The 25,835-nt window shown below is 28.6% G+C and overlaps 2 protein-coding genes, 1 long non-coding RNA gene and 1 other non-coding gene across 8 annotated transcripts; 2 read left to right on the top strand and 2 right to left on the bottom strand.

The window, feature by feature from the left end:
- Positions 1-102: 102 nt before the first annotated feature.
- On the top strand, positions 103-6,129 carry LOC141535846 (uncharacterized). 3 transcript variants are annotated; one of them, XR_012480659.1, is made up of 5 exons: positions 4,157-4,272; positions 5,024-5,117; positions 5,186-5,262; positions 5,762-5,878; positions 5,957-6,129. It is a non-coding gene; the product is annotated as an uncharacterized LOC141535846 (long non-coding RNA). The 3 variants fall into 3 exon arrangements; XR_012480658.1 differs by lacking the exon at positions 4,157-4,272 and adding an exon at positions 103-180 and having other exon boundaries at positions 5,024-5,262; XR_012480657.1 differs by having other exon boundaries at positions 5,024-5,262.
- Positions 311-384, top strand: Trnan-guu (transfer RNA asparagine (anticodon GUU)). The gene has a single exon. It is a non-coding gene; the product is annotated as a tRNA-Asn (tRNA).
- On the bottom strand, positions 560-4,202 carry LOC141535845 (cationic amino acid transporter 2-like). The gene is made up of 10 exons (XM_074256003.1): positions 4,110-4,202; positions 3,538-3,790; positions 2,750-3,139; positions 2,195-2,579; positions 1,983-2,122; positions 1,825-1,927; positions 1,600-1,751; positions 1,356-1,522; positions 777-885; positions 560-711 (listed from the first exon to the last, which is right to left on the bottom strand). Exons 2-10 carry the CDS (start codon positions 3,788-3,790, stop codon positions 632-634), a joined length of 1,779 nt encoding a protein of 592 aa, XP_074112104.1. The 5' UTR covers positions 4,110-4,202; the 3' UTR covers positions 560-631.
- A 1,460-nt stretch (positions 6,130-7,589) lies between the features above and the next one.
- Sulf1 (Extracellular sulfatase Sulf1) lies at positions 7,590-25,706 on the bottom strand. 3 transcript variants are annotated; one of them, XM_074256169.1, is made up of 12 exons: positions 24,569-25,706; positions 23,832-24,471; positions 16,121-16,425; positions 15,156-15,395; positions 14,086-14,407; positions 13,509-13,659; positions 13,243-13,418; positions 11,817-11,927; positions 11,156-11,439; positions 8,026-10,593; positions 7,861-7,942; positions 7,590-7,776 (listed from the first exon to the last, which is right to left on the bottom strand). In XM_074256169.1, exons 3-12 carry the CDS (start codon positions 16,374-16,376, stop codon positions 7,689-7,691), a joined length of 4,278 nt encoding a protein of 1,425 aa, XP_074112270.1. In that variant the 5' UTR covers positions 16,377-16,425; positions 23,832-24,471; positions 24,569-25,706; the 3' UTR covers positions 7,590-7,688. The 3 variants fall into 3 exon arrangements, with proteins under 3 accessions (XP_074112270.1, XP_074112269.1, XP_074112271.1); XM_074256168.1 differs by lacking the exons at positions 23,832-24,471; positions 24,569-25,706 and adding an exon at positions 21,179-21,868; XM_074256170.1 differs by lacking the exons at positions 23,832-24,471; positions 24,569-25,706 and adding an exon at positions 21,179-21,868 and having other exon boundaries at positions 16,121-16,456.
- Positions 25,707-25,835: the final 129 nt, after the last annotated feature.

A 25,835-nucleotide genomic window follows, 5' to 3' on the forward strand; every position in this document is an offset into this window, starting at 1 on the left:
AATTTTTATTGAGTCATACTTTATCAATGTAATTTTTTTACTACTATCAATGCCTCGGAAAAAAACTTAAAGCTAATCCTTCAGAGACGATTGTGCCTCAATTGGACTTGAAAGTGTCTTATTTGCTATTTGAAGTTTACTTTTGAATATTTTATCATTTCGCGCCATAAATTTAAAATAGTAAGCTTTTATTTTCATTTTTTTATTTTTAATATTTTAATATTGATAATAATGAAAATTATAATTATTAATAAAAGTAATTTTAGTGTTGGTAATGTTATCAATGTAATAATTGTTTTTACGGATGTCAGCTTCCGTGGCGCAATTGGCTAGCGCGTTCGGCTGTTAACCGAAAGGTTGGTGGTTCGAGCCCACCCGGGAGCGTCTATTTTTGATTTTTTTTTCAGAATTTCATAAAAATTTAAAACATCTTCACAAATTTCATCCAAATTTTATAAAAGTATCAAAATAAAAAGTTTCTTGATTGTTATTATGTATGTCTAAAAAAAAAGTAGTTCATTTTATAAAAATTTAACTTTATTAAAAAATTGTCAAAAAAAAAAAATGTTTTATAATTGATTAATACACCAATAAAATTACTTTTAATTGTTAACTTATGTAGTAATTGAAATTAATTATAAACTTCATTTGGTGTTGGTTTGGTTTTATTGATACTGTTCTTTATTCCGTACGTGAAATAAATAATGAGACCTGAAAAAAGCATATTGATTTATTAATTAATTAATAAATTTGAAAAAAAATTTTTTTTTACTAACCAATTCCCATCCATCCGACGAATTGCATCCAGGTTCTTATACTCACACCCCACATAAGAAGAAAGTTGATCATGATACTGATTGCTGGCAAGAAAGGTACAAGTGGTACCTAGAAAATTTTATGGGCATTTTTTGTGACTAAAAAATCTTAATTTTTATCATTAATTGAAATTCAATCATTTTAATGAGAGTTAATGTATTTTTAAATTGCAGTAAGTAGAAAAAAAATTTTTTTCTACTATTATGTCACTTGAATGTAAATTTTTTGAATTTTTACAGTCGTTATTTTTATGATAATTAACAAGTACACTAAGAGAAAAATTTTTTTTTGGAAAAAAATGGATATTTTTGTGAAAAAAAATTAATTTGTTAGAAATTTTAAAAAATTTTTATCTTTTAGCTAAAAAAACTAAAGACATAAAAAAAAAAAAAATAAATAAAAAATAAAAAAAAAAATAAAATAAAACAAACAATGAAATTGTTAAAAATGTGCAATAAATTAATTTTTTGTCACAAAAAGATCCATTTTTTGCGAAAAAAAAAATTTTTTTCTCTCAGTGTATGCTAAAAAATACTTACAGAGTACGGAAGTTTTTTATCAGATGTTGGTTGTAAGCATATACATATTAGCAAGGCAATCATGGTAATGATCAGAATACTAAGAAGGATTATTGCCCAGATCTCTACATTAATAATGTGTTCTAAAAATTTCACAATGAATCCCGCAGATAAGAAACCGACAATAACTAAAAATAAAAAAAAAAATTTTTTTTATTAAATTTTATTAAATATTTAAATATTGTGAAAAGTAAAGTACAATTACCATAAATTGTAATGAGGCAAGATACAATGTCCGACGTAAGTTTAGTTGAAAATACTAAATTATTAGCATTGATCAATTGCTTAGCAATACATTTAATTGTTCTGGGTTCTTTAACTAGTCGTTTTTTTTCGTTAATTTCATTTTCTTTGTACCTTAAATTTAAAAATTAAAAATAAATAAAGTGAAATAAAAGTTAGTAAATTAATAAAATAAATTTCTAATTACCGTAAAACAACAACACACGCAGCAACAATAGAATACGAAAATAATGTGCCTAGACTCATCATTTGAGACAAATGTTTCAAATCAAAAAGCGCAGAAAGAATTCCTAAAAAAAATTTTTGTAAATTAATTGTTCAAAATATAAAAAAATAATATTTTACCAGTAAAAAGTCCTGCTATCAAAGTTCCCGTCATTGGAGTGTGGAATCGAGTATTTATATGTCCGAGCCATTTGTACAACAAGCCATCTGATGCCATTGCATAAATAATTCTCGGTAAAGGGAACAAAGCACCGACCAAACTGAATAACAAATATGAAAAATTAGTAGCTTAGCACATTTAGAATTAATTTATTTAAATAATAAAAAGTTACCTGGTAGTCAAAGCACAGAATGCACCAACACTGACAATGTAAGTGGCCCAATTCCAGCCGATTGAGTTAAACATGTAAATAAAAGGGGCGTTAATATCTTGGTCGTAATAAGGAAGAACAGTCGTTAGTACTATCGAGATTCCAAAGTACGCCAAAAAAACTATTGTCAAAGAAACAACAATTGCTATTGGTAATGATTTTTTGGGGTTTTTAGCTTCTTCGCCAGCCGTCGCTATACAATCAAATCCAATAAAGCCGTAGAAACATTCACCAGCACCAGAAATTATTCCCATTAATCCAAATGGTGCGAAACCACCATTTCCATAGTTGACACCCTCTTTTTCCGGCAAGTTTTCAACGTTTAGTTTCCAATTTTTCATGTCAGCTATTTTTTAAAATAAAATATTCATTAATTTCAATTATCATAGATAAAAATTAATTTAGCAGATGTTTTAGAATTTTTTTAACAAATTAATTATGAAAATTCCAATTATTAAAATTTAAAAAAATTGTTAGATTTATTTTAAAATAAAAATTTACTTATTTTTTGAATACCTTTGAATGATCCAGTAATGATAACAAACAGTACAATTGATAAATTAATAAATGTACAAATATTGTTTGCTAACGATGATTCTTTAGCACCAAATGCCAGGGCCACTGAAAACAATACAGTGATTCCGAAAGCAAGAAAATCAACGTAGGGTGAAAAGTACGGGATTCCAATTTTAGCGAATGATTTAAATGCATTGCTTATAACTTGATGGGTAAATACATCAATATAACTGGTTAGTGCTCGTACTACACTCGCTGCTCCGATTACATATTCAAGAATCAATACCCAGCCGATAATAAATCCCACAAATTCTCCAATTGTCACGTACGTGTAGACATAAGATGATCCGGCTTTTGGTACTCTCGTGCCAAACTCAGCAAAACACAACCCTAGTTTAACAATTAATAATTAAAACAGTTAAAATTTATTTAAAGGCTCTAAAAAATTTTAAATTCAATTTAAAAAAAAAAAACAAAATTTTTGAGACCAAATTTATTTTTTAAGAAAAATCAAAAAATTATATCAAGTATCTGCTAGTTTATATTTAATAATAATAAAGTTATTCAACATTTAAAATTTTGCTTAATTTATTAAATTAGAATTAAAAAATTATATTTAAAAAATTGCACTTATAATTTTTCAAGTTTTTTATAAATGAAATTATTTTTTAAAAATTTTTTTGTGATAATTTTTTTATTTGAAAAAATTATAAAAATTTTTAGGTGTCGGCTAATTTCACTGTCATTAATTTTAAAAGTATGAATTATTAATTAAAAAATAATTTTACCGGCGAATATAGAAGCAATAGCCGCAATAACAAACGATATGATCACAGAGGGACCTGCATGGATACTTGCAACATTTCCAGCAAGAACATAAACTCCAACCCCAAGAGTTGATCCGATACTTAGGGCTGTTAAGTCTAACGTTGTTAAACACTTTAATAATTTAGATTCCGGTGCTGAAGCGTCAATTATTTTTTTCCGCATCAACGCACTTTTGAATCTTTGCCATCCCACTGTATTAAAAGACTCCAACATCTGAAAAAAATTTTTTTATTACCCAAATTTAATTTTAAAAATTTATTATCTTTTATTTTTTTAAAAATGATAATACGTTTTAATTTTTTAAACACAAGAATCACTTCACTAAATAGCTACAGTGCTCTTCAATCACTTGTGAATTAAGTGGCTAGTAACCGGCGCGATTTAATAAATCCAATTTAATTGATAGAATAGTTCTTGCCTCGAGTTTAGACACTCAGACACTTTTTATTAATACATCGCTGTTAATTTTTTTTTTTTTTATAATTATTTGTCGTTCTTTTTATTACTTAAAAAACTTAATTATTTTACAAACCTTGATAAACTAGTATAAATTTAGATATTTATTATATTTGTTTTAGTTATCACTGTACTTTATTCCATATGTGCTCGCTCTAACGATATTTACGTGAGTGAGGTTCGTTATTCTTCAATTCACTTACCCTACCACGTGGGTAAGAATTGTGAAAATACTTAAGGTATGACATGACTCATCGTATAATACCCTTCCCTTTAAAAAGGTAATAGAGGGTATAACAGAGGGTTCTCCTAAATAAAGACTAAAGTTGTGTTTCATTTCATACCACATATCGATAGAATGAAAATTAACTAAGCAGATATTTAAAAATTTATGTAACAAATAAATTATGCTAAAAAAAAAAAAATTTTTTTTAACTGACAGGTAGAAATTTTAAAAAATTAAAAATGCAATTTTTAAAAAATTATTTTTTGGGTCAAATTTATTAGTTAAAAAATTATCAAGTATTTTACGATTATTATTATCTATGTCATTATTAAAATACGTCAAAATTAAATGTATACGATTTTTTTTTATTAAGTAGTTTTTAATGATTTTTTATCGAATTAATGTCTTACGAAAAGACAATTAGAGTATGAGTCAGTTACAGTAATAAAAATCTATATTTTTTGATGTTATAAAATTAATATTAATTATATTTTTAAATCTTTTCTTTTTACATACTTTTTATTTATCTTTCATACTTCTTTTCTTATCTAATTATTTTTATTGTACTTTTATTATTTAAAAAAAAAAAAAATAAATAAGTGCTGTTATTTAAAAAATTGGGAAGTCTTTATTAGTTATATTTATCGGTTTCTTTCATATCCGGTGAAGAAAGAAAATTTAATAATAGAATAGTTCTAGTATCGATTTCAGACACTTTTTAGTAAAACATTACTCTAATTTTCAATTTTTTTATTTAATTCCAGGTATTTTTTATTACTTAAAAAATATGATTGCTTAAAAATAAAACATACCTTGATGAATTAAATCGAATTTGGATATTTACTCTATTTGTTTCACGTGAGAAAGAATTTTTAAAATATTTTCTGTATTACATCAGTCACATCAGACCCTTCGTTATTCCACAGACAATTTACAGTATAACAATGAGTACTTCAAAGAATTGATTGTCATTAGCTTCGAAGATAAAGACAACAAAGATATGGTAAAGTACAATTATGAAATTTTATCGAAAAATAACAAACTGGCGGACTTTTAAAAAAAAAAAAAAAAGTCTTTTTTTGTTGTCTATGGCCAAAATTATTTTCTATGTACGATTTTCCTCGTTCTATTTTTATTTTTAGAAAATAAATACATCTTCTTTGCTTCCAAATTTAATTATTACATAAATTTTAATCACTTTAATTTATTATCTATTTCTTCATCAATATTCTGTGAAGAAAAAAATTTAAAACATTGAAGTTGAATTTTTTAAAACATAAAAAAGCTGATCGTAACGTCGTGTGAGCATTTGGTTGTGGATTGGCTAATGAGAAATCAATTTTTATCTACTTCAAGTCAATTAAAAAATAAAAATAGATTTTATTTTAAGTTCTTACGCGAAAGATAGTAGCTATGAAATTTTTTTTAGTTAAAACTTTAGTTAATATCATTGATACCCACATCAATTGACTCCGTAAATTTTTTTTTGTGTTAATTTTTAGTAAAAAATGGCAAAAACTTTATTATCTTTCTTCACTTTCTTTCTCGGATTACTGATCACTTCAGCAGTCATCGGAAATAAATATTTACAAGATTGTTCTGATATTGTTGGACAAATAGTAAATAAAAATTTGTAATACTATTAAAAAATTTAATAAAATCATATAGTTTTACATTTATTATTGTTGTTATTTTAGTGTAATACTCACGACGATTGTTGCGGCACAAGCATTTGTGTAGAGCGTTGGAAGTGGACATTTTGCAGCTAGAAAAATATTACTTACAATAATCAATAAATAATAAATACTCAAAAAAAAAAAAAAATTTATTTCAATTGACTGATGCAAAAATTTTGTAATTACTAGGTGGAATAAATAAAAAATTATTTCAGAGATAAAAATGTCTTTATTAATTTTTTTGTTTGTCATCGAAGTATATAAATATAAGCGAATAAAAATAACCACAATATAATAGTATTTTACACGAAATATTAAATACTAATAATAATATAAAAAATTTATATATACTTAAAAAAAAGTACAAGAGATTATATTTAAATAATTTAAAGTATTTATCACTTTTATTGATTAATCATTCTTTTTTTTTATATTATTTAATAACATAAAATATTATTCTCATAGTATGTTTATCAGAATTCAGAAATCAATTAATTATACACAGTTATTTACAATTTCCGGTGGGACGTATTGAGTTTGAAATTTTTTTTTTTACGTAAAATAATAAAATTTATTTTAAGTCGATAAAATTAAAAAAAAAAAAAATTATTAAATTATTTTATATAGTCTTGAAACTTAGTAAAATTTTTGATATTCTGATTAGATTATATTATATCGATAATATCGATGACCATAAAAAATAAATCTAAAATTTTATGGCAGTAATATTTCATTTTTTTTTTTTTAATTATCCTTCGACTACGATTGTATTTTTTTTCTTTTGCATCTAAATGGCAAATTATCAATATATCAATGGTAGCCAGTATTAGCATAAAAGATAACTCTTATTATTGATAAATAATAATTTATTTATTTATGCATAATTTTTAAATTAGTGGCATTCCATTAGTTCGTTGTGCATTCAGGCCCCTAATTATAATAATATATTCATACAAATTTTTTACGAATATATATCACGTTGCAGATGCCATAAGGGCGTATAATAAAAATTCTGTAATTTTTTTCTAAGTCCAAAAAAATTTTTAGTTTCAAGAAAAAAATTTTTTTTTGGGAATCAACGTAATTTTGTATGAAACGTGAAGAAATGCAAAAAAATTTTTTCTTCAAAGTTAAAATTTTTTTTGGACTTAGAAAAAAAATTGAATTTTTATTATACACCCTTATGGCATCTGTAACGTGATATAATCAGTTATCGTAGTGAGATTATATCTTTAAAAAAAAAAATTTCTATTTACTGAATAAATAAAAAAAAAAACAATAGATCTTTGTATAAAATTAAAGCGTTAAACAAAATATTAATTACAAATTTATGTAAAAAAATTTTAAATATTCCTAATAAAAATATGTTTTAAAATTCCAGTATTTCTTCAATTAAAAAAACTCAATAAAAATTATCAAAGAGTTTCTTAAAAATATATATAATCCTACTTGACTCTATATTTATTATTTAATCAGCTCGTAATATAGAAAATACTTAAACTCGTTGCATAGGTGTAATTTTCGGACCTAGGGAAAATCTACCGGGACTTTTCTATGATATTTATCACGGGTGTATTTAATTATTCACATTAGATACCAATCAATTAATAATATTATTAATATTCTACTTCATAGTAATAAAGATTCATCCAAATTACCTTTACTGATTTAATTAAAATTACTTAAAGTAGTTTTATATATATGACTACAAAAAATTAGTCAAAAATATATTAAAATAAATAATAAATAAAACTTAAGACGGATGTCGATGTCGTCGAGACACTTTATCAGCTGCATGCTTCCAGTTACTTTGCCAACTTCTGCTCCGCCGATTCCAGGAACTAATTTAAAAAAATAAAATATTATTAATTGTATATCATTATTTTACAAACAAAATTGACAATATAAAAATTATTAAAACTAACTTTGAAACTTTTTTACGTCTTTTATTACTTCCAAGTTCACCTTCACGAATAATTTGCAGCGCTGAGGGTATAAACATGTCTTCTGTAAAATAAAAAAAATTATTAATCTATAAAATATTTTAAAAAATTAAAAAAGTTAATAATTAAAAAAAAAATAAAATTTACCAAAAGAATTGCTGTATTTTCGCTTAGTCAAAAAACGTTGTTGCTGTACCGCATTAGTAGCAATAGCTTCTTTAGCATTTCCAACGGTGCAATCACGAGTCCCTTTGCAGCCCTTTAAATGCTCTAATTGATCATGTAAGTAAGACCGCTCGGCAGGCGTCAAAGAACCCAATCTATTCCATTGTTCAAAGGGATCAATTCTCAAATTATAAAAGGTCGCAAAACCCGTCGTAAATTCGCAATAAAGAAAATTATGCGTAACATTAATAGTGCGCACACATGAGTATGTATTATTATTGGCATTCATACAAAAACAGAACGGTCCAGCGTTCCAAAGTGGTGCTGTACGCCAATGATCATTATCATGCTCAAAACAATTCATTTTTTCAGTAAGACATTCCTTTTCAAGTTTAGCTTTTTTCTTTAATTTACGTTCTTTTTTACGTAGCCGTTCTTCCTTCAGTCTTCTTCTCTCCTCTTTGGCAATCTCCTTTTCGTCTTTCTTTGGCTGATTGTCCGGCTCGCAGTAGCATTTGTAACGTGATTCCAGTGGATTATTAATTAACGGCGGAGGACGTCCATTATTATTTAACGTACCACCAGGTTGTTTGTGTTTGCGATCAGGAGGCTCTAAAATAGTAACATCAATCCTCGCAGGACCCAAACCCGTGCGATTTTTAATAATTTTCAAGGGTTTTTTAGTTGTTGTTGTTGTTGTTGTTGTTGTTGTTGTAGCCGGTGTTGTAGTCGTCGTTGTCGTTGTCGTTGTCGTTGACGTTGACATCAGACTGGCAGTAGTAGAAGCTCTGGTAGATATTGGAGTAGTAGAAACTGATTGTCTTGTAGTAGTTGTATAATCTTTAACATTATTCTTAATCACATCGACAGTTGATTCTTTCTCCTCACGAATTGGCCAATTGTCAGACGAGACATTTAAATGAACATTTAAATTATTATCATTAACACTATTTGTCAAGAGAGTATTATTATTGATACTATTATTAACTTTATTTAACTTATGATGATGAATTTTTCGACGTCGCGGTTTATCATCTTCATCTGTACGTACGTCAACATTATCTTTATTTATCTTCAGCCTTCGGGAACTTTTCTTTGCCTTGATAGTTGTCGGGACTGTAGTTGTTCTCGGTAACTCGCTCGTGGTAATTTTCCCTTGAGTCGCTGAATCATAGGATCGATCGAGTCCCTCGGGTGCTGGGGTGTCGGTAATCTCCTCACTTGTAGAGCTAGTATAAGATGTTGAACTAAAACTAGTTGTACTGGAATAATAAACTTGTGTTGATGAGCCCGTTGTTGACACCGGTAGTTTGTCATGTTTTTTTTGATGACGAGTATGGTTCTTACTATGGTGATGATGATTATGATGATGATGATGATGATGATGATGATGGCTATTATGATGGTGATTATTGCTGTTATTATGATAATGATGCTCGTGTGGGTGTAAATCATCCACTTCAGCATAATCATCGTCTTCTGGTATAAAATGCGGGCGCTTATCCATTAAATGACGTCGTATTTCTTTCAAACTCTCCAACTGAATTCTCATTTCCTTTATCTGTTTTTCAATAGCCCGTCGCGACTGTTTCCATTCATTTGGATCTTGATAAACAGACGTCGTACAATTAACACCGCCCTTTGGTAGCACCAAACACTTTGGTGATATTACTTCAGACCCATTCGATTGCCGTACTTGACTCTCTTTCAAATCATCCAGCTCCTCTTCAATGCTCTCCATTATTTTTGTCACATGCTCGATAGTATCTTTCTTCGTAACACTTCTTCTTACTCTGCGGTGTCTTTTTAAAATATCATCAACATTAATAAATTTCTTCACAACTTTATTTAAGCTCGTAAAATCAAAATCATTGACATTGTAATCTGTTTCATCCTTATTATCATCATCATTATAATCATTTTCCTTAACGCTATTGTTAACCAGATATTTAGAATAGCCAATCAACCTGTCGCCCATAAAATTAATAGTATTTTCATTTACATCACGTTTATTTCGCTCGTGCGAAAGTTCTTCCCTGAGAATCTCTAGCTCTTCAATAAACTTTTCATCGTCTTCCTCATCAATAGCTCGTCGGTCTCGTAAATCATCCTCAAGATCCTCACCACAATAACCAGACTTGGTAGATTTAAATTTAAGCTTACCATCATGTTTAATTTTCTCCCAGTCGACGATACTTCTCTTACCACGTCCGCCGCTTAAAAATCCCTCACCGTCGTCATAAAGTCCACCACGATTTTCTCGAGGAAAGTCATTAGACTCGAGTCTGGTGTACACAACACCATTGGGTGTGAAACAAGCACACTTTTTAGAAGATTTGTGTGCCGTTCCACTGGTAATTGATGATGCTGTTGTCGTATACTTGCATTTGTGACGTCGCCAACGATGCCCTTCCTTTTCGCAACGCCACTTTTGACCAGGAAGACAATTAGTTTGTGCCTCAGGTTTTGAACATTCGTATGTAAGACGTTCGTGCTTTGAATTTAAATTCAATGAAGGATTTACTCCATTATCTAAATTAACATCACCATCTGGAACAAAAGTACTGAGTTATTTTTACTTACTGGTAGAGACATAGACAGATACATAGACATAGACATGCTTGCTACATTACTTTATAAATTAACGTATGCACTGCGAATGAATATATGTATGATATGTGAATGTAGTTAGACAGTTCATGGAGATGTGATATATGCATTTATAATGTATTCTCTCGCGTCTAGATATTCGTAACATCTGGCGTGACAGGTCGAGTCAACGCTAAAACCAAACGTATACCATCAGAGTTCGTCGAACGGCATCTGTTACACTCAATCAATCGAACTCTAAACTCTAAACCTATCTCATATCACCCATCAATTCTGACTATATACTCTATATATATATATATATATATATATATATATATATATATATATATATATATATATATATATATATATATATATACTCTCTATTATCGCTCTATCCCATTACACATTCAACTGCTCGACACGAATGTGTTGAACCAATAAAGATTTAATCAACTGAAACAACAACAGCAATACCAACAGTACCAAGACAATAAAAACGTTTACAGTAGATACGTACTAGATTCATCGGTAATTGAATCCTCTAAATCATCATCATCAGAAATATCTTGATCACTTCCTGTGTCGTTATCCAATAGACGATCCCCTTCAAATTCAGTATCGGTATCGATAGCTAGCTCATCTGGAGTTGGATCCAATAATTGTTTCGCTAATGTTGCATTCTGCCGTCTTACTTCACGTGCTTTTGCTTCGGCAATCGACTCCGGAGTCTCCCGACGGCCTGATGATTCGATCAAAAATGTATCTGGCCATTTGAATTTAGCTCGCCTGCCGTGTTTATTGCTGGAATAAATCATATCATTTATATTATTATAACTCAATAATTAAGCAATGACCTCGTATCTTCTGAACTATCCACATTTTTAAAGATATAAGCTCATCCTGACATTATACTCATCGAGACCTTTAATTTGAGTACCCACATCAATTTTTCATATATTTATATATATTATATATATGAATATATGAAAAATATATCAAAATGCATGTGGGTACTCAAATGAAAGCTCTTGATGAGTATAATATCGGGATGAGCTTATATTTTTAAAAACGTCAATATTTAAGAAAGTACAGTGCAATTTAACAAAATTCATTATTTAATCAAACTCATTATATTAAATAAATAATTAGTTTTTAAATAAAATATTAAGGATAATTACGTCAGGAAAAGCTTTTTAAAAGATCTTCCGTCCATTTGAGGAGGCGTATCCACTCCAGCGATGTCCAAAAAAGTTGGCGCCATATCGATATTCAAAACTATTTCGTCGACTCTGAAATGTCATTAAATTTTATCTCTATTAATTAAATACTTATCCATTTTATTTTATTAGTTTAGTTTTCTTTATTTTTGGGCGAACCGGCGCTTTCTTAAAAGGTGAGGATCAAAATTTTTTTTTTTTTTAATATAAAAAGTTAATGCGCGGATAATTTCGCTTGAGGAAATCTTATATAGTTGGACAAAATGATATAAATTTATATATATATTTATTTTTTAATTTTATTTTTTATAATCGTCTCAACTCTGTCTAGATAACGTTTAAGGCTTTGCGTCGGCACTCTGCCAGCAAGGAAAGATAAATGAGAGAGTGCTAGTCGAGAAGCGGTAGTATTAAAAGTAGACGTAGAAGAAGGATATTCAGAAAGCCGATTTAAAGCGCAGTATAAAATTCGTCTGCCAAAATTCATTTATTTTTTATATTTATTTTATTCAAGATATATATATATATATATATTTTTTTTTTAATCTTTTTTACGTTCAATTCAGGAAATGTTACCGTGGATTAAATTTTGTATACGGATTCTTTATATATATAAAAAGAACCGAAAGATGAACTTTGAATCATTTGAAAAAGGTTTTCTCAGTTGTTAACAATTCTATTTTTTTATTTTTTACTCTAAATGAATGTTTATCTTCGTAGTTAAGCAATTTTTTTAAATCTTTACAAACTGTTGATTTTTTTTTTTACAATACTTGTACAACCAATTAAAAAATAACAAACGAGTTTAAAAGAAAAAATGATAAAATAAAAAATAAGAATAAAGTTTTTGAATAAAATAATACCGTAAAACTAGATAGTTAGAAGTTTTGGATTGTACCAATTAGTACGAATAGCGAGAAGTACAAGTAAAACTTTTTGAAACACTGAAATGGGATTTTCGAGGGTAAAGAGAGAGAAAAATACTGGAGAGTTGTCTATACCTCAAAATAAAATAGAATAGAATAGAATAGAATAGAACAGAGATATATAAAATGAATGATAAAAGTAAGAGGGATAATGAATAAACTGGCTCGTTGATTTTCGACGAGTAGCACGAGCCCGTTCTTTTCTCTTTCTCTCTGTCTACAACCTACAAACGAGAAAGCAGCTGGTAAATTAATTTGGCTAAATTTAGCTGCCAAACTCAGTGCGGAAACTACGCTATATTAAAGTTGACGTATCTCTCTCTCGTAAAACAGGAAATATTATTTTGCTCTGAGCTGCTGTTCCTCAAACATTCTGCGTAATTTGTAGGGACTATGTCTTTTCACTTAAATATTACGCAACATATATTATTATTTTTTTTTTTTCTTTAAACCAAACTTACACAGATCCAGGTGCAATTCCAGGACCACGAATGAGACACGGCACCCGTACGTCAAATTCAAATGGAAAACTTTTTCCTTTAATAAGCCCGAACTGACCCAAATGATAGCCGTGGTCGGATGTATAAATAATATACGTGTTGTCGAGTTCTCCGAGATCCTTGAGCTCTTGGTAAATCTGTAAGTCAAAAGGTCATTGAGTTACTTAGTTTCTAATCATATAAATGATTTATAGCCCGCAGATTTATAATAGAAAAAAAAAGCCAACCCTCTCAACAGCGGCGTCGACACTCTGAAGTGTTTGCAGCCTCTTAGTCATCAGTAAATCTGTGAATTGTTTATGAATCGGCTGCATCTTCTGGGTTACCTGCAAAATCCACTGCTTGTCTAGATTTGGAGCATAATCATAAGCTGGAGTGCTGGAATAAATTATGATGAGTATTAAAATAATATAATGAGTGCGGAATAATGAAAAGTTTATTTTTCAGAGCACAAAACACCGACATTAAATAAGCTCAACATTTCCCGAGTAGTTTTATCATTTATTTTGATTTTTTTCAGGAACTTTTTTATGAGGGCACTTTATCTAGACATTGGACAGTCTGTCTAGCTTCACCACAAAGCTCTTTGTCTACTTCACCGTACCATGGCTTACATTCTCACTCGGGCTTGACGCACATCACACCCCAGAAACAAAGCTCTACATTAACACGCATGGTACAATAAAAGCAACGATTATTATGCGAGTATTGGTAGCGGTAGGGAGAAAAATATTCAGAGCAGTATTAATACATACTTAGAAAGAAAAAAAAAAAAAAAGATATGAAAAGTAATTCACAACTCACTGATGGGTTGTGACATTGAAGAAGAGTTGGGAAAATTGAGGCGCCGAGTCTTCGGGTCCATGAGGTGCTGGAAAGCTTGCCACAAGCATAACGGGCTTTCGTGCAAAATTGTGCTTGCTCTGACGTAAAAATGCGACGCTGTCATTTGCTATCAAATCTGGATAATAGTCCTTGCTGTACTCAAAACCGTGCTTTATCTTCTTTCCGTTCATATTGACGCTGTAGTTGTAGTACCGTGAGTTCATTATAAGGCCACCCCATTCACGCCAACCCGGGGGAATATACGAGCCATTATACTTGTTCAGATATTTACCAAAGTAGCCTGGAACAGATTTACAAAAAGAGAATTGTCGTTACCAAATTTTTTTATTTTTTTTATTTATTTATTCAATTCTTGAGGTGATATCCCTTAGACACTTTTCAATTTGAATGGACCATGGCGATGAAGGCCAACAAAGGCCACGAAATATATAGCTATATGAATATCTACATGGATGTAACCTGTAATAATATATATAACGAGACTTTATGTAGCTGACTCTGACTCTCAGTTGGGATAATATAACGAGAGTTACAAACCCGGGTCATATACTGCTTTCTCTCCTTCTCACTTGTGTCGAGTTTTATTCTTCCTTGAGCTCTGCTTCGAGTAGAGTAGAGTAGAGTAGAGTGTGCTGTAGATTTTTATCACGTCTTTTTTTTTTTTTCTTCATTTTGTTGCTTACCCTACGGCCAATTTCACCCAACACACTCGCCCGTTGTTGTCGTCGTCATTCGTCTCCTCGTTCTCGTCGTTCTTTGTTAATTTGTCTCACTTTAACCACTCGAGACGAGACTTTTGACACTTTTACTTTGGCGCCAGTACAAAACGTCACGCGATATTAATTAGACTATTTAATTAACGTTTAAGTAATTAATTTTGTTTTTGGGTTTAACATAAACGCCCGAAAAAATTTACTCCACCCCAATACTAAGAAGCAACCCCATTTAGTAATAATAACAATTGTAACTCTTTTAATTAAGTACTTTGAATTAATTAGGGTGATATATAATATTAATTTACTACAAACCTGTACGGTATCCCGCGTTGCTCAAGTAGGTAGCAAAAGTATGTGGTTCGTGATCTCGCTGCCACTGTGGGCTGCTGCAATTGTCATTATTAGTAAAGACTTGGTGATTATGAACATAACGGCCTGTTAAAAGAGAACTTCTACTTGGACAACACATGGGTGTTGTAACATATGCATGCCGTAACTCTGCGCCTTCATCTCGAATTCTTCTTAAGGTATTCGGCATAAAATTAAGCGACCCTATTTAAATACAATCATTAATAATAATCATTTTATTTTGCAGAATTATTGTGGATGGGAATTTTAAGTTTTATATTTATTAAGTATTGTTAAAAATTATATTACATTCCGAGCGGTTTTAAAATTTCTCAGAAAATTCAGAAAATTTTTTTAAAATCATAAAAAAAGTTCAAAAGTTTATAATTAAAAATTACACAGAAAAAAAAATTTTAAAGATAAAAATTATTTTAAAGCAAGAAAAAATTTTTTTCAAGAAATTTTGACTTCATTTATAAAAATTTTTTTAGTATTTAATTAGAAAAAAAACTCAGAATTTTGAGGTCAAATAAATATAACAGCTTTACTACTTTTTTTATCCCTAAGCGACAAAAAACTGTTGAATTTTTTAACTTATTTACCAAAGGTCGGAAAACTACACTCTAAGTTTTGAGTAAGAAAACATTAAAAAATTCTCGAACATTAACAAGAATTTAAAATGTCGTGAATCATTCCAGAAAGTTATAAAATTGTTAAGAGTATTATAAAACATATAATACTGTCTGTAGTTTCCAAAGAAATAGAAAACCGCTCAGAAGTCAAATAAAATTACTCATAAAATAAAATAAAAATATCAACCACAGTACTGTGGCTTAAAAAAATTAGTAGCTTTTATAGTAATAATAAAAAACTAAATATTTTGTGTAAACAATTTTCTACTGGGTATAATAAATAGTTTAAATACATACCAAGTTCAACATCTTGATCGTCAGTGAGTATTAATACAATATTAGGTTTTCTTTCCCTTTGATAATTCGGCAAAAATGGAGAATTGTGCTGCTGCTGATTATTGTAGTTAATATTAGAATTTGAATTTATATTAAAATTACCGCGTGTACGTTGACCACCAAAAAGATCTTCGTTTAATATTTCATCACGCCGAGCGTTCGATCCAACCACCACCGCGAGTAGCAGCAGCTCAATTGCCTGAAGCAATACCTGCATTCTGCCAACACCAATGATGATTGATTTTTACCTCATATTCTTCAAAGTCCTGCAATAAAAATTTGTATTAACTTAATTGCCTTGTTAAAAAAAAAAAAAAAAAAAAAAAAAAAAAAAAAATGTAATTGATATTACAATAATTTATAAGTGTACATATATGAAAAATATTATTTTTAGAGCCAAGCGTAGACTTTAATAATAAAAACTACGCATCTGATGAAATTACGCGTAAAATTTTTACTCTACAGAATTATGTAGTGTCGAAATAAATAATACGATATAAAAATATAATGTAAATGATTAAAATAATAAGTTTAAAACAATAAATTTAACTTGAGAATTATCGTGCTCATATTTTATTAGTACTAAGTACTAATATACATATTTTAAAAATAATTTAACGCTTTAATGAGAAAATTACACGGCACCAGTAAAATAAAAAGGTCGCTGAGATTTATAAAACTTTTAAAACTACTCTTTAAATAATTTAAAGAAAAATACTTTACTTTAAATTGACTGTTTTTTTTTTTACTGAATTTTTTCTAAAAATAAAAATATTATTTACATAAAATAATTTGCATTTTTAAAAACTAAAAGGATCGAAAGTCGTTTTGAATAGAAAAAATAACTGAGCGTAACAAAAAAAAATCACACTTGAATTTAAAAGAACCTGATGGTGGTGAACTTAAGGATGAGGACGACACCAAAGTCCAGTGCTCTTAAAAATTAAACACAAAAGGATTTATACAATAACTGTCGAGGTGAACGTAGTGCCGGGTATTAAATACAGTATGTATATCGTAAAATGAGTCGACTAAAAAAATATTGTAAATCGGATTGCTGAAAATGGCATTGAAGGGACGTCCTCGGCGGTCTGCTGACGGTGTAGTATCTACCCAGCACAGGCTCTTCCTCCTTGCCTCGACGATTCGAGGATGTCAGGTAAGGTACTTACGGGGAACAAGAGGTATACGAACCGGTCGTCGGTTGGCCAATGCAAGACAGACAAGAGAAAAAAAATGAGAGTGAAAGACCAAAGTGGGTATAGAAGAAAAAGCTTTAGAGCGAACAAGACAGACCGATGGATTTAGACCGACATGTAGAAGGAGACAACCATTATATATATAATATATATGTGTATATATGTATTGTACAAAAGTATCTTCAGTACAGTGATACTGGTGCCGCAGCATAACATTCCACGTGCCTCGTTCTCTGCACTCGTTTTTACCAAATTGCAATTTGATGATGTTCCAAAGTATCAAGGCCTTCATCAACACGATACGCGCCATTTATTATTGGTCATAGAGCAAGGCTTCTTTCAATCATTAATTTACATACTAAATTTTTATGAGAAATATTATCTTCCTGCTGTATGAATTTAATGCCGTAAAAACAGTATAAATACACTGAAAAAAAATTAATTTGAATCAAGAGAAAAATTCTTGAATAAATTTTTCTTGATTTAAATAAATTTCACTTGATTCAAAAATTTTTCGTCTTGATTCAAAACAATTAAACCCTTAAAAATTATTTTCCTGGTTCAAGAATTTTTATTTTTATTCAAGTTAATTTTTTTTTCTGTGTAAGTAAAAAATTTTTCATCCCATTACTTCCAGCAGAAAGAAAAATAATCCTTCCTGAGTACTTTGTTCTTCAAGCCACAATTACAACGAAACGATTAGATGTACGTTAAAATACCAGATTTTTTTTCTACACAAAAAATTCAATTATCTGGTAAACAATTCACACTTTTTATATATTTTTATGATAATTAAATACCAAAAACTTCCTGGCTTTAGTCATGAATTATAACTTTATTTATTTTACCCCAATTTTTTAAAACTTTTAATTAAAATTTAGTTTTTTTCATCATTAAAAAAAAAAACAATTTAATTAACTACAAATAATTTCAATTTAATAAAAATTATTTATAATATTTATTGTTGAGAACGTTGCTATTTTTATTATACACTTTCATTTCGCAAAAATATTCAAGTGTAAGCATAAATATTACTCACACTCCAAATTACTTTATTTCTCATACGCGTAAAATTTTTTATCCATATAAACCACATTAATAATCCAGATTAGATATATTGACAATGTACGATAATTTGAATTAATGGTTAAAACCTTTCTACTTATAATACTAAGCAAACTTTTCTTCTCGATAAAATTTTTACCCAATCTAAGTCCCAATAAATCATCCAATCGTATCAGTTAACTTTTAAATACCTTATGCGTACGATTAATCTCACATACTATTAATATGAGTAGGCATTAAAGGTCTACCGGTAAGTAGATATGTATAAAATATAATAGCAATGTCGAGATTTATAAATAACAATTGTTATAGACGAATGAGCATAACGACAAATGATTTAATGTTATGTAGCAGTTAATAGCGGCGATACACGTAAACGTGCCAAACATTAAACGGAATAATAACAACCGAGCTATTGTTTCGATCATTCAGGTCATGTTTCAGCGTACATTCCAGTATACCAGAGATAACACGTCATATCTTGCCTTAAATAATGATTTTACATGTCACTAAACGTAATATCTAATACCCGTGTACTATTGCTCTAGTAATAATAATGATAATAACAAAATGACAATAACAACAATTAGTTTTCATTTTTTGTGCCGCTATTATTGTGTAAATAATTAAAAACTTTAATGTTGCAATAAAATAACTTTACTTTATAAATTTTTAACTTTTACAGATAAAAGTGAATTAATTATCAACATCACAAGTGTATCCGTAACAATTTCTTATCTTTTTGATATTCAAATTCTTTCTCATCTATTTTATTAATTTTTAGAGTTTAAAAAAAATTTTTTAATAATGAATTACTTAATTTTGTAATTAAAAAAATAAAAACTAAAGCTTTGAGACTGGAAAAATTTTTCTTCAAAAAAAGAGAAGTACTTTTTGATGTATTAATATTAAAAATAGTAATTTTTCAATAGTTTTATCTTCAAACTCAAGCCAAAAAATTTATTTTACCTTTTAAATATCACTAGTCAAAATCAAATCTAGTTTGAACATCATTTATAACTCTATTCTACAGTTCTTTTCTTTTCTACAGGTAGGAATTCGAATTGAGACTCAAATTTTAAACTCAGGTTCTATTATCCACAAAACTAATTTTTCAAGTGCTCTTTTTCTGTGTTGAAATATTCATTGTACACCTGACTGACCTTTTAACCGTTTTACAATAATTATACTGAAATTTTAACAATTCTTTTACGAAACTTATTCAATACAATTTACCAAATTCTTATTTATTCACACCAATATTAAAATAATTTATATAATTCTACAAATAAATAATTTTTCTGACACTTTTTCAAAAAAATATTAAGCTGTCTAATTTATAAAGTACTGCGTAGAATTTTTTTTGTAAGTCACTCGAGGCTTAAATTAATTTTTATTTTATATATTTTTTAATTGGAAATTAAAACTAATAAAAATTGTTGATGGCTTTAATTTTTTTAATTACCGAGGATATAATAAAAGTTATATGAAAACGTAAAATAAATTTTTTAACAACGTATAATTTACTTTTTAATATTAATATAACAAATAACAATAAACCGAATAAATGACCGATTATTTATGGTGGACTATTAGGTAGTATATTATGAATATGTATAGATAATAATGAGAAAGAAAAATTAAATACAAAAGATGAATGGCCTTTTAGATGTCAATTGTGAGAAAGTCGTTGGCCCAATGTCGCATTGCAGCCATCATATAAACGTTTGTTCAAATACTCTCGCTATGTTACTTATGTGAAGGGAACAAAATGTTTTATTTATACATCTGTATATCTATGTATATATATATATATATATATATATATATATATATATATATATATATATATATATATATATATATATATATATATATGTGAATCGTTTTGGATGAGTGAGCGTAAAAATCAATGCGACATATCCTGCTAAATTATTATTATATATATCATCTATATATAAATCTTGAAAGATAAAATAAACCGGACCCGGTTATTCAACTGTGATACTTTATTTAATTCTGCTAAATATTATTAAATATGGAATTAGACTTTTTTTTTTATATCGTCTATATTTAAATAAAAATTACGTGTATAAATATTAATATTAATATATTTACAGGTTGAATCTAAAATGTTATAAAAAAAAAAAATCCTCAACCCGTCAGGATTTACGGGAGAACTAACTGACGTGTTGTGATGGCAAAACTACCGTCTAAAGATTAATTTGAATAAATGCGGGCATATGTAAACAATGTGGAGTACATATATAATACATTTATGTATATCTAACCATAGGTAACATATAGTTATATATTATTTTACACATATATACATTTGTATGCTGGATTTCCATTTCATGGCCAATTGAGTTTGCATGCGAGCGGTTTGAATGACCCAATTTTACTTATCGTAAAATCAGCTATTACCAAAATAAAATAATATCCAAGTATTTTAGTGATATATGATAATAAATTAATCCAAAATTTATTGGAGCGATATATTTTCTTATGAATAATATCATCACCGTCTATGAATATTTTATTTCATCAAAATTTATTTATCTTTCTCGTCTTTATTTTTTCGTGGTTGATTTTATTCTCACCACCTTCTATTCCTCCTCCCTCTTGCTCTATACTAAACCATACACATACTACTCGTGCGTCTAATCTCGCGCTGACATTTTAATATTGTAAAAACATGATAAAAAAAAAAAAATAAATAAATAAATAAAAAAACATGCGAACAGACACTCACCCACAAATGCGCGCTCAGGGACAACTTTTTTTTCGTTAGTTGCTTTTATCTCTGTGAATTGATGTGGGAACTTCAAAATTGACACTTTACACTCAACTAATTTACTAAAAAAAAACTTGGCCGCTTTTTTTTTTTTTTTTATTAACTGTATAAATAATTTTTTTTTTTATGGGTTTACTGTACTTAATTAATAACACACCAGATGAATAAAAATAAAAATCGGAGCGAAGAAGAAATGATAAATTTTTTTTTTTTTTTTTTTAGTAAAAATTGGTAAGAAGTTTATTTATTTATTTATTTATTTAAATTGTTTGTTTATTTTTGTTTATTTAAAAACACGTGGGTAATTTAAAAAGTAAACCTAGCCACGCTAGGCTGCGATGCGGCCTCGTCGATGGTCGCGACGAAACTGAAGCTAAAGCCAGAGGCCAAAGTGCCAGAGGAATAGAACTTCCAGATACAGAGTGGAGTTGATTCCAAGCAGAGTTTCACTCAGACTCGTGAGTATCTGATCTCTGAGAATGGACTAAAGAAGAGAGAATATAATAGCCTATGTAGAATCGTGTAGAAGAAGAGGATGCTGTTTAAAACCCAAGTATTCTCTCCTGTAAGTTCATATTCACAATATTTACGGGTGTATGTGTGATGGCAAAAAGAGAACTGGTATGGAAGGTATGAAAATGGAAACAGCTGCTCAATCTTCGCTGCAAACTATTAAACAAACTTTATATATATATATATATATATATCTATATATACGTACGTATATTAATATATATTTAACTGTATAATAGTATGCTCAAGTAATTGTATAAGTACAAGCATAGTTAATATCGCATGTTACCTTGTATAAAAAAATATATAAATACTATGTACACATTTATTATAGTGGTGGTGAGTAAATTTTCGCTGAGCAAAAAAACCAACCCTTTATATGTATATACATAAAGGCATAGATGGATCGTGGATATATAAAAGAGACTTTTTGCACTTCATCACCTGCAAAGGTTCTTTTATTATACGACTAAACGGAAGGAGGATAATCGAACGCTCAAGCATTTAACACCTTGAAAAAATCTAAGTTTTTTATTATAAATACTAGGCTGTTACTCGCCCGCTCCGCTGGGTGCTTTATAGAATTGCATTTTTAGATCTAGACTTTAAATTTAATTATTATTTTGATTTGCTCATGTGCAAAATATTATTTGCATAAAAATAAATTTTGTCAAATGTTCTTTATAATTTTATTTAATTGAAGATAATTTTAGATTTAAAATATAAAACAGCTAACTATTTAAAAATACTTCAATAGTTTATAATTTAAAAAAAAATGTAATTTTTATGTACAAGTGAAATTTCTCTTAGAATATTTGTTATAATTTTATGAAATTTTTATTTACTTATAAATTAAAACTTAAAAAAAAATAATTTTTAATTTTTTATGTATTAATCAAAAATTTATAAAACGCTCAAAATATTTTAAGATCAGAAATATTTAAAAATTTTTATAACAAATCAATTACAATAAAAAAATAGCTTCGAAAAATTGTCACTGATAAATTTTATCAATTTTTACACATGAAATTTCTTAATTAAATTTTTTTTAATTATAATTTAATTGCTAAAAAATTTGTTTTTTATATTTTGTGAGTTATTGATAAAAAAAATTATTTATCTAGATTCTGAGAATAATGTTTTGGCTTCCGGGAATGTGATTCCAAGTTAAGGGAACTCGGTATAGTAAGCTTATAATATCATCAGGACGATAAGGATTTTAAAAGCCAATTCTCTCTCTCACTGGTGGGTAAAAATTACCCGGGGGATTAAGTATGGAACAAAAATGAGGGGATGTTTTATCACAATGAGAAGATCGAGTAGATTTAGCAGATTTATTGGTTGACTTGATAAATGTCTAGATAAAAGAATTTTTAGACTTTCGGGACTGAGAAATGCAATAAATTGTTGTCCGACGATAAAATTGACAATAATTGAGTGATAAAAAAAAAAAAAAGAAGATATATTATTAAAGTTTAAGTAACGGAGGTTGTTTGTTTGACACTTGTTATTGTCAATTTTTTGTAAAAGTGTTAAACGGTTGTCGGAAAAAAAAAAAAAAAAAAAAACTGCGTCTGATTTAACGGTTGATTGATTTTATTGTACGGCTTTTATTTAGCGACTGGCAATAATAACGGCGGTGGTATCAATTAAGCGGTCGGGATGAAAAAGAGCTTATTATATCTGGTAAATTTATAAAAATGAATTATTTTAAAATCCACGATGTCGAAGTGAATAAGAGTAAAATGTGAATAATAAGGGAGAGGATGGACGAGCGTGTTCTCGCATCCGTGTACGAGCAACTATGTCAAGATGTTTGGTCTTCCTCCTCATATTATATCTTTTTATATTTAACATATCTCTTCCTTTATCATCTTTATCTTTCTGAGTATTACTGGCCTCTCTCTAAACCGCGACGGACCTCGTACCGTTTGACGCGACCACCAAGAGACGATCAAGAGGCTCCTGAACTCTGTTTCGCGTCATGCATAATGCAGACATACACGCTAGGATACTCTTGCTCTTGTGAAAGTCACCAGCATCCCGCAATCTCTTATATATATATATATATATATTCTTTATAAAAATATATACTTACACATGTATAGATATAGATATATTTGAATTTGCTCTCCCGCTTTCCGTGGGAACATGACATCTCAAGTAAATAGCGATTGATGTAGCTTTTTATCTATTAGTTTATTTTTTTTCTATTTTACTTCTACCAATAGTCTTCATCATCAAGAATCAACAGTCGAGATTCACAACCGCCATCGCATTTCAACAGAATCCATGAGTCATTCGTAGGAAAAACACAACTTGAGCTAGCTTATTCTCTGCTGAAGACTATGTGAAAGATTCGATTGAATGAAAAGATCCCTTGCAAGCACGATTCAACTTCAGACGTGATAATTGTTTGTGCATCGCTTAATTGGCTTCAAAGAAACATAAATTAATCTGTTAAGTCAACACTCTTTATTTGTACCGTTATTATTGTTATTGTTATATCTTCACAAATATGTAGCTTAAAAGTAGTCTTTGCACAATGATAAAAATGATAATAATTTTAATAATAAAAAATTTTGGGCTGTTATTTTTTGAATTATGATTTTAAGTTCACATGATTATCTTCAATTTAAGCTATTATTCGTCGACTTTTGATACTTTTTTCAATTTATTTCGTACACGGAAAGAACAAAATGACACTGGATATCATCCCAGATTATACTCAGTGATATCTGTGGTGAAAAAAATTTCAGATAGCTCAAAAATAATTTTATATTCTTATATAGTACTAGTGTATTTATTTAATTTTAATATCTCGTATAAATTTACCTGGTATGTTAGGTATGTAAACATGAAAGTTCTACTGTATTGCAGTGTCAATACAAAGTGCGTTCTTAAGCATATTGAGTGTGTGATTTGAGAAAGCTAATTCAATTTTAGAATGAATGTTGCAGGGCTTACAGTTGAATAGACAAGAATAAGCAAACCTGCATAAAAGCATCAAACACACACGACTCTTCTTGTATTTCAGTGATCGAATTACGCCGATGCTTTATACACTCTTCAATATTTTTTTTTTGTACCAACACAGGTGTAAGACGGTCAAAAACGAAAAGAAGACTATAAAGGACACACAATTGCCGGTGATGTGTCAAGAATTAATCTCATAATAAATTTTTTGACAGTCAGTATATCTTCTTTACTCTTCAAATTATCACAGAACAGATTAAATTATTCTTCTTGTTTTTTTTTTTCTTACACTATCATTGTTATCATGTATAATCAGATGCTATATATTCAGCCCCGGATGAAATGATTATTGTATATATCCCTTTTTGTAAACGACCACGCGCGCCCTATCAAAGCCCACGCGACACCCATTACATATAATCGTCTATTTAGACACTCCTCCAACGTTTTTATTATAATCTAAACTCAGCAATTCTTCAATCTGTGTGTCTTTATTTCCGTACTTTAAGTTATAATTTTTTTTTTTATAAAATATCTTATTTATTTATTTATTTTTCTAGCCTTGGTTTGTAATGTTCAATGTCATTTAGGTTCTTTTGTCCAGGTCTAAGTGTTACACGTGGTGTAATCTTCAGCTCGTTTATCTGATTGATCCGTGGTCATGCGAGATAGCCATTTAGATTAAATTCTACGGGTGAAATATATAATAACAAAATGTCGTTATGCTTATCACAAAAAATTTTAATGCACAACATATTATTTTTATCTTTTGTTTATCTTTTTGTTGAGGTCAATATTCGTATCGCAAATATTAAATGACATCCAAGTATATTTATAAAATAATTTGTAAGTATTTACAGTTTCAGGTGAAAACATTTCACGATTATTATAATAGTCTATATTATTAAAAGAATAAGCATAATTAAGAAATGACCTTGTATCTTACGAACTATTGACATTTTTAAAGATATAAGCTCATCCTGATTTTACACTCATCAAGACCTTTCATTTGAATACCCACATCAATTTTTCATATATTTATATATATATATATATATATATATATATATATATATATATATATATATATATATATATATATATATATATATGTATATATGAAAAA

Source organism: Cotesia typhae, unplaced genomic scaffold (assembly GCF_013202065.1).
Source record: "Cotesia typhae breed Kobodo isofemale line unplaced genomic scaffold, CoteBio_Ctyphae scaffold_152, whole genome shotgun sequence".
NCBI lineage: Eukaryota > Metazoa > Arthropoda > Insecta > Hymenoptera > Braconidae > Cotesia > Cotesia typhae.